The sequence below is a fragment of the Myotis brandtii genome, unplaced genomic scaffold (assembly GCF_000412655.1).
Source record: "Myotis brandtii unplaced genomic scaffold, ASM41265v1 scaffold1058, whole genome shotgun sequence".
NCBI lineage: Eukaryota > Metazoa > Chordata > Mammalia > Chiroptera > Vespertilionidae > Myotis > Myotis brandtii.
The window spans coordinates 366709-380608 of NW_005353572.1; the positions used below are offsets into that span (position 1 = coordinate 366709).

Consider the following 13900-nt stretch of genomic DNA (forward strand, 5'->3'; position numbering starts at 1 on the left):
CAGAGGGATGTCTGATTGCCAGCTTAGGCCCAATCCCTCGGGGAGCGGGCCTAAGCCAGCAGGTGGTCATCCCCTGAGGGGTCCCAGACCGCGAGAGGGCACAGGCCGGGCTAAGGGACCCCCTACTCCTGAGTGCACAAATTTTTGTGCACCGGGCCTCCAGTTTATTAATATGTCACAATCAGAACAGTTCTAAATATTCCAGATCACAACACATTCTTTCAAGAGGGAAAAAGTAAAGCAACAGAGGACAGGGACAAGTCATCCTGTAAAACCACTTTCTTTTTTTTTTTTTTAAATTAAATCTTTATTGTTCAGGTTACATTTGTTCCTCTTTTTTCCCCCCATAACTCCCCTCCTCCCAGTTCCCGCCCCACCCTCCGCCCTCACTCCCCACCCACTGTCCTCATCCATAGGTGCACGATTTTTGTCCAGTTTCTTCCCGCATCTCCCATTCCCCTTTCCCCCCCAAGAATAGTCAGTCCATTCCCTTTCTATGTCCCTGATTCATTATAATCACCAGTTCATTCTGTACATCAGATTATTTATTCACTTGATTCTTAGATTCACTTGTTGATAGATGCATGTTTGTTGTTCACAATTTGTATCTTTACCTTTTTCTTCTTCCTCCTCTTAAAGGATACCTTTCAGCATTTCGTATAATACTGGTTTAGTGGTGATGAACTCCTTTAGCTTTTCCTTATCTGTGAAGCTCTTTATCTGACCTTCAATTCTGAATGATAGCTTTGCTGGATAAAGTAATCTTGGTTGTAGGTTCTTGGTATTCATCACTTTGAATATTTCTTGCCATTCCCTTCTGGCCTGCCAAGTTTCTGTTGAGAAATCAGCTGACAGTCGTATGGGTATTCCCTTGTAGGTAATTGAGTCTCTTTCTCTTGCTGCTTTTAAGATTCTCTCTTTGTCTTTTGCTCTTGGCATTTTAATTATGATGTGTCTTGGTGTGGTCCTCTTTGGATTCCTTTTGTTTGGGGTTCTCTGCGCTTCTTGGACCTGTAAGTCCATTTCTTTCACCAGGTGGGGGAAGTTTTCTGCCATTATTTCTTCAAATAGGTTTTCAATATCTTGCTGTCTCTCATCTTCTGGCACCCCTATTATTCTGATGTTGGTACGCTTGAAGCTGTCCCAGAGGCTCCTTACACTATCTTCGTATTTTCGGATTCTTTTTTCATTTTGCTTTTCCGGTTGGGTGTTTTTTGCTTCTTCGCATTTCAAATCTTTGACTTGATTCTTGCGCTCCTCTGGTCTGCTATTGGGTGTCTGTATAATATTCTTTATTTCAGTCCGTGTATGCTTAATTTCTAGTTGGTTCTTTATCATAGCATCGAGGGTCTCATTAGTTTTCGTGACTCTCTCCTCAAGTTTATTGACAGCTTCTAGCACATTTTTGCAAGCCCTCAAAATTGCGATTTTTAGCTCTATATCCTCCATTTCTGTCATGTTTTTTTGTCTCCGCATTTTTTATGCTTTCTTGGTGCACCCTCTAGTGGTCTTTGTGCGCAGTCTTGTTCTAGTTGAGCCTTGATTGTTGTAGTTAATACTAGAGGGATTTGACCACCAGGCCGACTGGCTGTGTGAATCAGCTGTGTCTGCCGCGGAAAACTTCTGTCCTCTGGGGAGGTGCTAATCTAGCCTTTGCCTGAGGCGATCCGGCAAATGGCTCTGCGCAGGGCTTGGGCGGGGCGGGCTCAACAGGGCGGGCGGAGGGAGCCGTTATGGTGCCCTCAGTCCTGTTCCCAGAGGCTCTGCTTCTCAGAACCCCCGGAACCGCTGCAAACCTCGGAGGGAAAGCTGCCTTCCAACTGATGCCAGACACTCCCGCTTCTCCCGTTTGGGTCCGAGTCCCCAGCGATTCGCCCGTATCTGGAGCTCAGAGTCTGAGACTCCCCCCTGACCGAAAACGACAACCGCGCTCTCAGCCACCAGCCCGCTTTGCGCGCGCACCTCCGCACCTGAGTTTTTTCCACACTGCGCCTCCTCTGAGCCTCGGTGTGCTGTTATTTTTCCTTCTAGTTGAAGAGTCTCTCCTCAGCCAGCCTTCCTGTGGTTCTGGGTGATGTCCGTTCCGTCTTTTAGTTGTATTTTTGAAGTGGTTGTTTGCGGCAGCAATCTCCAGTATTTACCTATTCCGCCATCTTGGTTTCTCTCAAAACCACTTTCTTAAAATACGAACATGGAGGTTCAGATGGCTCCTACAAGCTGTTCTGAATCCCGCAGTGGGACACTCACAGAGGCCACAGTAGGAAGCTTGGACCTTATGTATTCTTCAGGTAAATTTATTGAGCCCTATCTTATTTGAGTTTAATGCATAGAAAATATATAGACTTTTACAGTTGTTTTTTTAATATAAAAAAATACAAAAGGCTAGATTTTAGAATATTTTCTCAGCTGGATTTCTAATACAATATACACTTCCTACTGGTTAGTAGTGGAACTACCTCAAAAAAACTGTTAAGGCCTCTCTCTAGCCTTTCTCATGCATTCATGAGTCGGGTACCACTTTCGTTCCCATAAACCATGCCAGCAGACAGGGGTCCCTCCTGGGAACCTGCACTACAATGGCAGTGCTCACTGACGCTAGAGTTTTTGTGAAGATATTAAAACAATAAAGATTTCTTAAAATATTTTTAAATTTCATAGACGCTATGAGTGTATGAAAATGGCATTTTGCATGGCTAAATTCTCAACAGATGAAATCAAGATTCTTGCTTAGAATGTTATTTGGCATAGAACAAACACTACATTTTAGATGCTTTATAATTTTATCTAATGCACCTTTCCCTATACAATTAGGTTTTAATGTGTGTCAGCTTCTATCTGGAAAATATTGCCACTGCTTATGCATAGCACAGCATAATGGTGGGGCAGATATCCAAAATTTACAGGATATAGGAAAGTCTCACACTATCTTTAAGATGAAATTTCCAAAGTGCCACACTGAGCCATGCCTTCAAAAAGCTGGGCACAATGTCTACTTCCTGCGGTGAAACGGCTGCCACACCCTCCCACCCTTTTGGAGAGGAGCTAAGAAAGCCAGACAGGCGAGACAGCATGAGCAGAGGAGGCCCGAGTCTTGAAAGCTGGCTATGTCCTCTGTACATCACACCTGCAAGACTGTGTATGATTCATACCTTCAGGACACTTGTTTTTCCTTCATTAAAATTGAAACAAAAATTTTATAATGAATAATTTTAAGCACAGACAAAAATAGATATCCTATATAATAAAACCCTAATATGCAAATCGACTGAACAGCAGAAAGACTGCCTGCTATGATACACACTGACTACCAGGGGGCAGACGCTCAATACAGGAGCTGCCCCTTGGTGGTCAGTGTGCTCCCACAGGGGGAGTGTCGCTCAGCCAGAAGCTGGGCTGACTGCTCCTCACTGCTGCCTCAGAGGCGGAGAGGCTCCCGCCACTGCTGCTGCTGGGATCACCAGCGGAGAGCACCGCTCAGCCAGAAGTTGGGCTCATGGCTGGTGAGCGCAGCGGAGGTAAGGAGCGAGGAGTCCCGGACTGCGAGAGCCCTGGACTGTGAGAAGGATGTCTGAAGACTGGCTTAGGGGGGGATTGGGTCTAAGCCAGCAGGCTGACGTCCCCCAAGGGGTCCCAGACTGTGAGAGGGTGCAGGCCAGGCTGAGGAACCCCGAGTGCATGAATTTCATGCATCGGGCCTCTAGTAATAATGACCTCCCACACACATTCCATCCAGCTTCCTTGTGATTTAAAAAAACTGTTTTCCTCTATTCATACTAATATGTAATGTGAAGTCTGAAACAAATTACAAGTAAACCCCCAATGAGGAAAAATTGTCTATAAAAATAAATATCAAACCTTGGCAATGTATTATGTTGGTTTGGAGCAAAGTAGGGAAGCAAATAAATTAAAATAGTAAATCTGGTTTCACTTTAACAATAGAGACGTAGAGAGCTGCTATTCCCAAATCTAGAGGCTGTACACAGAGTTCTCAAGTGGCATACAAAAGGCTCTAGTTCTGTTTTAAAATGTTCTTCTCTTTGTCTCTCCTGACAATTCTAAAAATTGGTGTTTCACTTGGCTTGTTAGAACTTTGACAAGCTCACTGTTTCTTAAATATCTATCCCTGGTCCACCATTTGGGAATCAATACTCTTTAAAATGCAGGCGGAGGCCTCAGACACTGAATCACAATCTCTCATGGTGGGGCACAGGAACTGCATTTTTAAAAAGCATGTCAGGAGATTCTGATGCACAAAGTTTGGGGAACACAGCTCTGTCTAGTGCAGCGGTTCTCAACCTGTGGGTTGTGACCCCTTTGGGGGTCGAACGACCCTTTCACAGGGGTCGCCTAAGACCATTGGAAAACACATATATAATTACATATTGTTTTTGTGATTAATCACTATGCTTTAATTATGTTCAATTTGTAACAATGAAATTGGGGGTCACCACAACATGAGGAACTGTATTAAAGGGTTGCGGCATTAGGAAGGTTGAGAACCACTGGTCTAGTGGGAGTAATAATTTAATTTTCTGTAAGCCAAATGGAAGCTTTTCTTAAAGGTTTTGGTAGAGGCCCAACCTTTGCTGACCCACTGCAGCACCACCTATAAATTGTGGGAAAGTGGGATGAGAGTCTGTCCTATCCCTATGGGTGACCTGAACCTTGGGGCATCAGTTCAGAGGTCCTGTGCTAAGGACTTCCCAAGTCTCTTCACAGCTCGAATGCAGAGAGGCTCCTGCTCTGAAAAACAATCATGGGAGGGAGACCCTTCTTTCATCTCATCCTCTGCGTCACTAGGAGTTTTAAAGATATGATTAGAATCTCATCAGTTTGGTTCTGAACAAACTCACTATTTAAAATGCAAATGAAGTCTCTGTCTTTACACAACTCTCAGGATGTGAACTGCATTTCCTAAATCCTTGATAAAGACGCATGTGTTCAAGTTTTCAGTTTGCTAATCATATATCCATACAGACTACCTTTATCTGCTACTGAATTGACTTGCTCCAAGTCTGGGTCCTTGAACTACTGAGACTGTGGAACGTGTTCTTTTCCTTCTGGTCCGCTCTGTCAGATCCATCTTTCTCAGCAAGCAAAACCACACCAGGCCCAGCTCTCCAGTTCTCCCCAAACCCCTCTCTGCTTTAAGTGTCATGGAACTAACAGCTAGATATTGAGCTCAGTAAGAGCCTCATCTACAAGAGTCCTTCAAAGCGGGGGGAGGGGGAGGGGCACTTTAGGAAGGGTTCTTATTCTCAAGGATTTGGGGCTTGGAGAATAATGTAGCTGGGATACTGTACTATCCAAATGCATGCCTCCCTCATGGCTCACAGCCTAGCGCCAGACGTGGGCCTCTGCCCCGTGCCTTCAGCAAGCCCTGCTCTGATCACCTAAGGGGAGAATGACACTGCAGCTAAGACGTTCCTGGAGAGGGCAGTCTTGAACTTACTTTTTAAACTAGCAATGCCTTCTGTTATGTTCTCCCATGTTTCCTGCAACCAACAGTTTATATAGTTTAGTAAAGGAAGCTGAGAAAACTTTCACCTGTGGGGATAACAGCTGACAGGAGGTAGAGCAGTGCAGACTATTTTCCTGTTCATGTTCTCTCTGAGGGTAATGAACTGTATTGAGTATTAATCTGAGAAATAAAAAATATAAACACACATTTCCCTAGATGAGTTGTTCTCAACCAGGGACGGTTTTGTTCCCCAGGGAACATGTGGCAATGTCTGGAGACACTGTGGGCTGTCCTTAGCTCGGGGGAGGGGGCACACTGGCACCTGTGAGTAGAGACCAGGGGTGCCACTATGTGCTACACCTTAGGTCCATGCACATTGACAACCCCTCCCTCTACAAATAAGGTGGCCCAAAACCCCAGCCGGGCCAATGCTGAGAAACCTGCTCTAGAGTCTAGACCACATGCAATGCACTTCGAGTCTGGCTCAGAGGGAGCACTGCTGCGGTTCTGCCTTCTAAGTGAATTGGAAATGGGCGGATGATGGTTAAAAGGCCACTGCCAGAGATTTCACTGCTTGTTCAAACCATCCTGGGGGCTCGCTGAAAGTCTCAGGGTGACTGGGAGGCACCCCTGAGCACTGTGCGCTGTGTTGGAGCTGCAAGGGTGCAGCAGCAGGGCACCAAAGCTGTGGTGGGCAGAGGGGAGCACCTGCTAAGAAGCAACATCTGATGCTCACTCTTACAGCATCCTTAAATTTAGTGCTGACAAAGGCATTCTTTAAAATGTATGTTGAACCAATGAACTTGTATGCATATAGGCATAACTTGTGGACACAGACAATGGGGTGGTAAGGGCCTGGGGAGGAAGGATGTGAGCGGGCTGGAAGAGGTTAAGTTAATGGGGGGAAAAGGAGGATCTATGAAATATTTTCAACAATAAAGATTTTAAAAAATAAAATATAAAAAAGAGAAGGCAGATCCTGGCAACTCATTAACATTAGATACCCCCGCCCCCCCAACACACACATCCTATATAAGAGCTTGTTTGCAATGAAATGTCAAGAGTGGCATTTTCAGAGTTTTACATCTGCCGTTCTCTCAGATTGCCACCTACCTGATTAATAGACGCACTATAAATATTCAAACAAATAAAAAACAGTTGAAGATGGTAAATTTTACAATGTATGTATTTTACCACAATAAAAAATGTGAAAAAAAAATCAAAAAAAAAATAATGTGTTGAGGAAAGGGACTATACTACAAATGTTCGACCCTAGGGAAATGTATAAGTACATTATGGTCTACTGGAATTTCCATCAATAGAATACATGATGTAAAAATAACAACTAAGAAAACACTCTGGCACCATGATGAAGACTTTAAAAAAAGATTGGTAAGGAAACAAAGCAGAACTCAAAATTATTTGCATACTGTGGGACTGACAGGAAGAGGGCGGGGCAGAGGGAATGATGAAGACTGCTGCATTTGGTAATATGGGTACATCCTCTTTCCTTTTAAGACTTCCTTTAATACTAAATGTTGCTGTTGTTTTCATATTTTAAAATCTTAAATATATTCGAAACACGAAAGCTAAGGATCCACAGTCAAAATGCCTTTTTTTAAGCCCCAGACAGGCAGGCGCTGCAGGGGGTGTGGTGCCCAGAATCTTGGCAAAGCTTATCACTTCATACCCATCAACCTTTGGACTAACTGGCCCGTGTGGACAATGATTACATGTATGCATACATCCTGGTAGTCTCTACTTCTGAAAAAGGAAAACTAAATTTGACTTTTAGGCTTCTTCTAAAATGCTTATTTACAGCTGAAGTCGTTCTTCCATGGACATGAAAAAGGTGGAAAAGAAAGGTGCCCAGACCAGATTCCAGAGTGACTTAGTGGCTCCTAGTCAGAATCGAGTCATCATCAAGTGAATTCTTAGATGCACGGTACACCTTAAACAAGAAGCTAAATGGTGACTTTGGGAAGGAAGACCTGCCAAATATAAGAGGACAGAGCAGCAGAAGTAAATGACTCACCGGGAGTTGTTATAATGGCTATTACACGCTCGGGCCATTAGCACCACGATAACTGGTCGAAAGGCTTTTCCTTTTCCATCAAAGTAGTACTCAGACATCTCCTTAAGTTCTATTGGAGATATGAGCAGTTCCTGAAATAAAGAGTCTCTGTGTCAATATGGCATCATAACTGCATAGAAAGTCAACAGGATTTCTTTTACAAAACTTGGATTTGATTTCTGTGTATTCATCTTAATTGAGAAATTCAACACTCAGTTGGAAAAGGTTCCTCAATGGTATGGCCAAAACCCTGGCTGCCCTGTGACTGGGCAACAAGCAATGCCTGGCTTGACTCCAAGTGGCATAAGTGCGAGAGCAGGCGTTGCCTCCAGTGACTCTGAGAGGCAGCAGGAAGGGGAGGAAAGCTCTGAGTGACCCAGCCCAGCCCAGTGACAGCTGGAGAAGGGGGCAGGGGCTGGCTAGCAGTGTGGAAGAGGGAGAGGAGGGGACAAAGACAGGGAGTTTGGGAGCCAGTGGCTGTGGGGAGCCATGAAGCAGGTCAGGGCTGTCCTGGGAGGGAGAAGCTGTGCATCGGGCAGAAGGTAAGATGGTGGCCGGGGAGAAGCAGTAGCGGTAAATTCAAAAGGGAAGTGTAAGACGTGGTTTGTCTGATGAGAGGAGCTTACAAATGAGTTGGGGAGACAAAACTTTTTTTTTCTTTTTTTAAACTGATCTTGGAGAGAGAGAACAACATTGATTCGTTGTTCCACTTACTTACGCATTCATTGGTTGATTCTTGTATGTGCCCTGACCTGGGATGGAACCCACAACCTTGGCGTATCGGGACATTCTAACCAACTGTTTTTTGTTGTTTGTTTTTGTTAACCCTCACCTGAGTATATTTTTCCATTGAGTGGAAAGGAGGGGGAGAGTCAGAGAGAGAGAAATATCAATGTGAGAGACACATCGATTGGTTGCTTCCTGCATGCCCCCCATGCTCCCCAACCTGCTGGGAATTGAGACTGCAACCAAGGTACATGCCCTTGACCAGAATCGAACCCATGACCCTTCTCCACGGGTCAATGCTCTAACCACTGAGCACTGGCTAGGGCTAACCAACTATTTTAAAAAAGAAATATTCAGTAAATAATGCGGTCATATCTTGAATAATGCTGTACATTAAATACATTATAAGTTCAAAGTAGGAGAGAGCAGTGTAGGCTAAAAAAAACTAAACATTTCCCAGAGGAGATCAGCTTTGACCTGGGATTAAGGATAAGTAGGGCTCTGATTTGTGAAGAGGAGAGCTCCTTCCAAGTGATGGAGGTGTTTGTGTTTTACCTGCTGTGAAAGGGCTTGCTGGAATTAATCACAGCTGATCCCCCAGAGGCAGTGGGAGCTAAAAATGGACCCAGAGTCCTGGCCGGTGTGGTTAAGTGGTTAGAGTGTTGGCTTGTGCACCCAAGGGTTGCGGGTTTGATTCAGGGTCAAGTGCATGTACCTCAGTTGTAGATTCCATCCCTAGTCAAGGCAAGTGCAGGAGGCAACCAATGTGCCTCACATCAATGTTTCCCTCCTTCTTTCCCTCCCATCTACTCTCTCTAAAAATCAATGGAAAAGATATCCTCAGGTGAGGATTAACAAAAACAAAACAAGACAGACAGACACACACACACACACACACACACACACACACACACACACACAAAGGAATGGACCCTCCTAGGCACAGGAGAAACCATACAGCAGGTTAGTCATTAACTCACTAAATTATAGACTGAGTGCCAAGAATGGTAATAAATGTAGAGGTTACAAAGATAAATAAGACAGCCCCTTGCCTACAGGAGCTCAGAGTCTAGATGGGGAGAATAAAACAGTAACTGCAATAAAACACAATAGCGGGCCCTAACCGGTTTGGCTCAGTGGATAGAGCATCAGCCTGCAGACTCAAGGGTCCCAGGTTCGATTCCGGTCAAGGGCATGTACCTTGGTTGCGGGCACATCCCCAGTAGGGCAGTGGGAGCTAAAAATGGACCCAGAGTCCTGGCCGGTGTGGTTAAGTGGTTAGAGTGTTGGCTTGTGCACCCAAGGGTTGCGGGTTTGATTCAGGGTCAAGTGCATGTACCTCAGTTGTAGATTCCATCCCTAGTCAAGGCAAGTGCAGGAGGCAACCAATGTGCCTCACATCAATGTTTCCCTCCTTCTTTCCCTCCCATCTACTCTCTCTAAAAATCAATGGAAAAGATATCCTCAGGTGAGGATTAACAAAAACAAACAAAACAAGACAGACACACACACACACACACACACACACACACACACACACACACACACAAAGGAATGGACCCTCCTAGGCACAGGAGAAACCATACAGCAGGTTAGTCATTAACTCACTAAATTATAGACTGAGTGCCAAGAATGGTAATAAATGTAGAGGTTACAAAGATAAATAAGACAGCCCCTTGCCTACAGGAGCTCAGAGTCTAGATGGGGAGAATAAAACAGTAACTGCAATAAAACACAATAGCGGGCCCTAACCGGTTTGGCTCAGTGGATAGAGCATCAGCCTGCAGACTCAAGGGTCCCAGGTTCGATTCCGGTCAAGGGCATGTACCTTGGTTGCGGGCACATCCCCAGTAGGGAGTGTGCAGGAGGCAGCTGATCAATGTTTCTCTCTGATCGATGTTTCTAACTCTCTATTCCTCTCCCTTCCTCTCTGTAAAAAAGTCAATGAAATATAAAACAAAACAAAACAAAAAAACACAATAGCGGGACGGGTGCTGTTCCTGAGATAAGCGCAGTTACCCTGGGATCACATAGGAGGCACCTCTGGCCATTATTACACGCTTGGGCCATTAATTAGCATGATGATCATTGTTCAAAAGGCTTTTCCTTTTCCATCAAAGTAATATTCATACATTTCCTTAAATTCTGCTGGAGATATGAGTTCAGGTGGAAATATGAGTAGATGGAGATATTAGCAGGCTCTGAGTGAAAGAGGGAGGGGGACAGCAAGGATGATAGCAACAGATGGGGGTGCCTAACCTAAGGCAGTGGGACTGAAGGCAAGAGACAGACCAGGGAAAGCATGTCAAACTCTTGGCCCGCAGGCCACATGTGGTCCACAGTGAATATTTCTGCGGCCCAGTCAATATAATGGGATGTAAGAAATGGTTTACAAAAAAATTCGTAACTTAATTTTTACAGTATCCTGTTATACATAATTATTAATAACGAACTACAATGCTTGCTAATGACTGATTACTATAATTGTGTTGCATTCATTTCCCTTTCGCACCTTACACGCAGGCTCACCATTTCTCTCCACTAATACTAGCAGCAAGTATTTTAGCAGCTGATTGCCACATCATTAGTCTGGTACTGACTTGTTTGGTGTGCGCAACAGGAAATATTTCACTTTCGGAGAACAAGAAAAATAGGTTTCTTTGCGTTGTGCTTATTAATTTGTGCAGTTATTCAGTGTCTGGTAAGTTAATGTTCAAAAAAAATATTAATTTTTATTAAAATGTTTTATTGTTTTATGTTAACGATTACTCATTTATTTAAGCCCTTTGTATTCAGCATCTCTATCGAAATAAACCTATGTTTCTATGAAAAATGAAGCTTTTGTTTTCTTGCGGCCCACATAAACTTAAACCTTATTTGGCCCATGTTAGCCTTTGAGTTTGACAGGCTTGGACCAGGGGATGTGGAGGGGGAAAGAGATGGATGAGTGGAGGATCGTTCTGGGGATCCTGGGAAAAACAGGAGAAAAGACAGGAGGGAAAAGTAGAGATTCACATATGTTAAATTTGAGAGAGTCATGGACACTACATGGAGCTGCCAGTGAGCAGTTAGATTTTAGATGTACGGGTTTCAAACCAATGATTCAATCTGGAATAGATGTATTTCTTGGGAGTCGTAAGCAATGGGAACAGGTAGACTGAGGACACAGAGGAGGGGCCAACAGAGGAGGAAGCAGGCTGAAGAATGGTCTAAGAATCAGAACAAGGCCAGGGGAAAAGTGTCATGGAGTGGGAGTGGTCCACAGTGATCAATGTTCAAAAAAGTCAAGGATGATAAAAACTGAAGTGTCTACTGGGTTTATTAGAAGGAAGCTATTGAAGACCCAGGCAAAGGCAGGTTCTGAGAAGAGGCTGGAAAGAAAGCTCTAGTGCAGGGGTGGGCAAACTTTTTGACTCGAGGGCCACAATGGGTTCTTAAACTGGACCGGAGGGCCGGAACAAAAGCATGGATGGAGTGTTTGTGTGAACTAATATAAATTCAAAGTAAACATCATTACATAAAAGGGTACGGTCTTTTTTTTTTTAGTTTTATTCATTTCAAACGGGCCAGATCCGGCCCGCGGGCTGTAGTTTGCCCACGGCTGCTCTAGTGTGATGGTGGAGTGAATGTGAAGGGGCAAAATAGAGACAGAAGAAGAGCATACTGTGATGGAAGGGAAGAGGTAGGACACCGGGTCAAGGAATGGTCCTTTAAAAGACAAACATGAGCCCTAGCTGCTCATCATTGATGTTTCTATCTCTCCCTCACCATCCTTCCTCTCTGAAATCAAATTGGAGCCCCTAAAAGGCATAGGAAAGAGACACAAAGAGCGAGAATCTGCAGGTCAAGGAGAACAGGCTACTGTGGGAGCAGTGCCCCAGGTGCTGGGGATGAAGCTTAACTAGAGGTAAGGGGACTATCCTGGAAAGGAAGGGATGTTCCTGTCAGTCGACGGCACAAATGAGCTTGTACGGTGACAGAGCAGGCACTGAGGGAGAGCCTCCTTCAGGGGCTCTGCGTGGCCTGTCACGTAGGAAGTGGTGTTGCTGTGAAAACTGCCGAGTGTGGTGGAGCTCGAGGAGGATCGAGAGGGGAAGGAAGCTGACGAGCGGCATGTGGACATTTCTGGCAGCGTTTGGGATACAGTGAGGCTGGGCACCACTGAAACGGTTTGGGAGGAGAGCACTTAATGATGAAAGCAGTCCGGCACTGACATTCAGGACCAGATAAGGGAGACGACAGCAGGAGCCACTGAGGCTTCAGTGCTTCAACAGGGGTGGAATAGGGGATGGAATTGGAGAGAAAATGTCAGACAGCCCACTGGACAGGTAGGTGCTACCTGTACCATTTTCTTCAGGTACCCAACTCTGCAACAACCTCTTTCTGGAGGTAATGTGTTCGGTCCTCCATATTGCCCCACGGCTGTTGCTCAAGGAACTTCTGAAACCTGACTTATGAAGTCTGCAATGGCTCTGTACATATTTGAAACCTGCGTCCTGTTTTCATAATTCTAAAAGCTCAACATACTTCACAGCATCATCAGAACTGTCTTACCTTCCTAATGTCCTCATACAGACCTTTCAAATATCTCCTACCAAGCTGAAAGGGATCGGTGTATTTCTCACCGCTCCGAGGTTTACTGTAACAGAACACGGCCGATGTTGTGTGATGGAGCCTGGGACAAGCACAAATGCACAAAATGTAAGTTTGAGTGTTATTTTATAAGAATTATACACACATTTGTATATGCAGATATATATAATATTCAGATGATAGAAAACTTAAGCCCAGATACTTGCTAGAAATTAAACATTAATCTAAAAGGGTCATTGTAATTTAGAAAAACATACAGAATTCTGTTCTTGCTAAACAATAGTACTGTTTATGTTTATTTTTATAACCAGGATCTGGAGAAACCACAAAATCAAAGAAAGACTAAATCACGTTTCTTGTGTTCTGAGTTGAGTTTAAGTTTTATTATATTCCCATTTTTTTTGAAAAGGGAGAGATCACACAGGGCAGATAGATATTATAGCAGTTATCCAAACAACAAATTCAATTTGTTGGACTAGACCACCAAATTTTGAATAGAAATTTACTGGCAATATGGCTAATAATTTTGGTAGTTGCAATACGAATGATAAACTTACCGTGATATACTGTACATATTTAGACAGGCAGATGTTAAACTCTTTACAAGATAAAAACAGGACATCTGTAAAATAAAAATATGAAGAAACTTGTAAGAATATTCATGAAAAACTTGTTTATTACACTAGACAAAAACTCTCACAGGACAGACTGATGGTTGTCAGAGGGGCATGGGGTTGGGGAACTGGGTGAAAAAGGTGAAAGGATTGAGAAGTTACAAAATAATCACAGGGATGAAAAGTACATTTGATCTTAGCCAAAAGACTGAGAAGTGATGGGGAATGTAAAATATAGCAAAGGAATATAGTCAATAATTTATACTAATAAAAGGGTAATATGCTAATTAGACCAGGAGACCTTCCGGACATCCTTCTGGACAAAGCCATGGTGGTGGGGCCGAGGGAGAGGCAGTTAGGGGCGATCAGGCCAGGACGGGAGGGCAGTTGGGGGTGATCAGGCCACTGGGGAGGGGGGCAGTTGGGGGGGGT

The 13900-nt window shown here is 44.2% G+C and overlaps 1 protein-coding gene across 3 annotated transcripts in view; it reads right to left on the reverse strand.

Moving 5' to 3' along the window:
* The window catches only part of PDSS1 (prenyl (decaprenyl) diphosphate synthase, subunit 1), a 49897-nt gene that overhangs the window by 25997 nt on the left and 10000 nt on the right, over positions 1–13900 (reverse strand). For all 3 annotated transcript variants that reach the window (XR_313030.2, XM_005856974.2, XM_014540733.1), the window contains 3 exons: positions 13412–13476; positions 12816–12936; positions 7497–7627 (listed from right to left, as the gene is read on the reverse strand). Coding sequence is in view for 2 of the 3 variants with exons in the window: in XM_005856974.2 (XP_005857036.1) it covers positions 7497–7627; positions 12816–12936; positions 13412–13476 (317 nt within the window). In the remaining variant the exon portion in view is untranslated. The remainder of the gene's footprint in view (positions 1–7496; positions 7628–12815; positions 12937–13411; positions 13477–13900) is intronic.